Source organism: Nannochloropsis gaditana (genome assembly GCF_000240725.1).
Source record: "Nannochloropsis gaditana CCMP526 unplaced genomic scaffold scaffold461, whole genome shotgun sequence".
In the NCBI taxonomy this organism is placed as follows: domain Eukaryota; class Eustigmatophyceae; order Eustigmatales; family Monodopsidaceae; genus Microchloropsis; species Microchloropsis gaditana.
In genome coordinates, this window is record NW_005803492.1 from 5,062 (window position 1) to 8,235 (window position 3,174).

Genomic DNA, 3,174 nt, shown 5'->3' on the forward strand with positions numbered 1-3,174 from the left:
GTCTGGGGTAATGCTCACGGTGGCGGTAGCGTCATCGACCTTGAACAATATCTCCACTGCGTTCAATAGGGAAGTCGTGCCCCGGGTGCCGGGCACCTCAATGCCGTCCAAGACCACGAAGCGCGTCCCCGAGAGTTTGTTGTGGCGGAGGACGAGCTAGGGGAGGGGAAGGGAAGGGATGGGAAGATGAGGGAGTAGGAGCGACGTCCTTTAACAAGCAAAGGAAGCTTCTCGTGGCCTAAGATAATGTCAATTGAACTCGTATTCCGTTTCTCAGGGCCGCGCGTTGATTCGTGTGGCGATGCACCTCTTCCTTGCGCGCGTCGGCACAGGTGAAGCGACAATATGGTTTTCTCCCTACTGCTTGCTCGTCCTCCAACACCAGCATTCCTTCCTTTCAACCCGCTTACCTTATGTGGTCGTTCCCGTCTTCCTTGAGAGGGATCGGCCAAAGAAAAAGACCACAGTTTCGTGACTCCTCCTGGGTTTCTGAGGGTATTTGTAACAATCCGGGTGAGGCTTTCCATCCTCGCGGTGCTTGTCTCAGTAATAGGCGTACACCCGCTCGCAAATCTCCTCCCGCTTCCACGAAGGACGCCACTCGCTCTCTTATGTATACAGTATGTGAAGGGCCTCACAAGTTGCGCAGTCCTTGATGTGGCATGGAGATGTGAGGGGGAATAGTCGTATCAGAAGTCATGTTCCAAGAGAGGGAGGTGGAGAGCACTTCAGACTTGGCCAAGGAGACAGGTATTCGCCTCCGCAAAACCACGACACACACGCATTTTGAACGCTTCTCCTGTTTCCATTCCTCAGCCAAGCCCTCTATGCAGCCAAGTAGAGCGCTGTCCAGGCCAGGCTCAGTTTTCGCAGACGCACGATCGCGGACTCGGAATACCCTCCCCGGGCGAGCGCCGTGCTTCCGTCCCTGATTTTGATTCTACACAGAGGCGAAACATCCACTTATTCTTTCCGCCTCAAATACACGGTACAGGCGTTTCTCGGCACTCACATTCTTCCTTCATGAGCATACAGGGCATGATTTGAGGGCTGGGGTCTGAACGCGCGGGAGGATGCATTGCTTTCCCTGCGGTTTCGAGAGCTCCCAAAGGCCTATCCGTTAGCATCATCGTCCAGAGTTTTCCAGGCCAGAGAGTCTGTCTTGCCCGCCCGTCGCACATTTAGCCACGACTGTTCTAGGGCGCAGACAATGCACAAGACCGGTTGAAATATATGCGTGGGTTCGACGCCTGTGGCATGTTGGTAGTAGCCTGGGTAGCCAGTCCGCTAAAGGTCCTATGAGCCGCGACCTTCTGTGGGCTACTTTTCACACTGCCGTTCCGCATCATCTGCCATGTGGCATTTGTGTGACACGCAAGTGGTCCGTGTCATGCGTGAATGCGGTCTATGTGGGCGCTGATCTATTTAAAGTCCCCACAGCGTACTGCATGTGACCGTCTATGCGCCATGTATCTTAGGATAACTCCGTGCTTATTAAAGGATCTTGCGAGTGTATCGATCGCACCGTCACTTGTCTGACCACATACAACTGTTGATCGAAAAAATTGCTCCTAACCGATGCCCTGACAAGCCCAATATCATGTGGGAATCGCCCAAAGTCGAAAAGCGAGGCTTACCACGCTCGACAGGGAGGAGAGAGTCCTTGTCGCTTCAATTCCAGTTTTTGTTCACAAGCTCAAACGTCTGTGAGGGCTCCTGCCAGGCCTCGAACTCCTTGCTTTCGGACGCCAGGCTCTCTCACCTTCCCCCTATCTCACTCCTTTGTCTAGCAGGCGCTTCCGGATGAATTTGTTTGGGAAGAAGAAGACGGCAGGGCCGCCCCCGAATCCTGGGGACGCCATCATCAAGCTTCGCGGCACGATGGAAACCTTAACCAAGCGGGAGGCGTACATTTCCAAGAAGATGGACATGATGGTGAGGGAGGCCAAGGGGAAAATGGCGCGAAAGGATAAAAACGGGGCCCTCTTTGCCTTGAAAAAGAAGAAGATGTACGAGGCAGAAGTGATCAAGATTCAGGGGGCGATGATGAATTTGGAAAGTCAGGCGATGTCCTTGGAAGGGTCGGCGACCAACATGGAGGTGTTCGGGGCCATGAGGTACGTCGCTTTCCTCCCTCCCTCCCTCCCTCCCTCCCTCCCTTTTTCCTTCCCTCCCTCTTTATTTTGATGTCATTGTCATTGAATGAGAGGTGGAGTCCGGCGTGAAAGCGGGGAGGTGCAACCGGTCCTGCCGCGCTTCATGCAAATGAGGCAACCCCTTTGCCCTGTCCTGGGTCGCGGACCTCCTTGTGCACATGTTCGCTTGGTACGGATATTTTTCATTGATGTATCTCTGCACGCTCCTTGCAGGACGGGCGCCAAGGCAATGGGGGCAATGCGGGGCGCCATGGACGTGGACAAGGTGGACGACTTGGTGGATGACATCCGGGAAGAGATGGACACAGCCACCCACATCTCCGAGGCCATCTCCACCCCCTTGGACGGGGGCTTGCAGGACGACGACGACCTGCTGGCGGAACTGGACGCGATGGTGGAGGAGGAAACGGAGGCGAAGCTGACGCAAGTCCCAGCGTCACTGCCGGTTAAACCCGGGATGGCGGAAACGGCTCCCGAGCCGTTTCCGGAATTACCGGCCGTCCCTACGAACAAGCCAGTGGCAAGTCCGGGACTGGAGGCGTTGGAGGGCGTGGACGAGGAGGAGCTAAGGGCGTTGAAGGAATTAGAGCAGAGCATGGCGGTGTAGGGGGTAGGGGAGGAGGGAGGGACGGAGGACGGGAAGGAGGGAGGAAGGGAGGGAGGGGGGCAAGGAGTGGTACATAGTGGGAAGGGGTTGTGTTACGGGTTAACGTGAACAAAGAACAAGAAATTCGAGAACGGCATCGACGAGGGGCACTGCTGTGGAAGTGCCTGACAGCGCCCGACATGGCAAGGTTGACAGTGCTTTTTCTTTCCTTTGTTTGGCTCGCGCGGACGACTGTTCGGTCCAGTGGGCAAGGGGCGGGAACGCTTATTTAAAATTTTAAATCCACGATCGACATGATTGTGTTGAACCACACGCTCTCCTCCTGCTCATGAACGAGCACAGTCTGGCTTGGGAATGCCTCCCCTCCCTCCCTCCCTCTCAACCTCTGAGTCTCCCGGCGATGTCCTCTTA

General features: G+C 55.5%; 1 protein-coding gene across 1 annotated transcript; it reads left to right on the top strand.

Annotated features, from left to right (window-relative positions):
- The first annotated feature begins 1,790 nt into the window (after positions 1 to 1,790).
- CHMP4 (charged multivesicular body protein 4) lies at positions 1,791 to 2,796 on the top strand. Its single transcript, XM_005854567.1, has 2 exons — positions 1,791 to 2,117; positions 2,370 to 2,796. The coding sequence occupies exons 1-2, from the start codon at positions 1,804 to 1,806 to the stop codon at positions 2,761 to 2,763; spliced, it is 708 nt and encodes a 235-aa protein (XP_005854629.1). The 5' UTR covers positions 1,791 to 1,803; the 3' UTR covers positions 2,764 to 2,796.
- Positions 2,797 to 3,174: the final 378 nt, after the last annotated feature.

What these genes read in the sequence shown, in the direction of transcription:
- CHMP4 (XM_005854567.1), top strand. Translation starts at nt 1,804, where the DNA reads ATGAATTTGTTTGGGAAGAAGAAGACGGCAGGGCCGCCCCCGAATCCT. An exon ending in GAGGTGTTCGGGGCCATGAG is followed by an intron (nt 2,118 to 2,369) that starts GTACGTCGCTTT and finishes CGCTCCTTGCAG; the next exon opens with GACGGGCGCCAAGGCAATGG.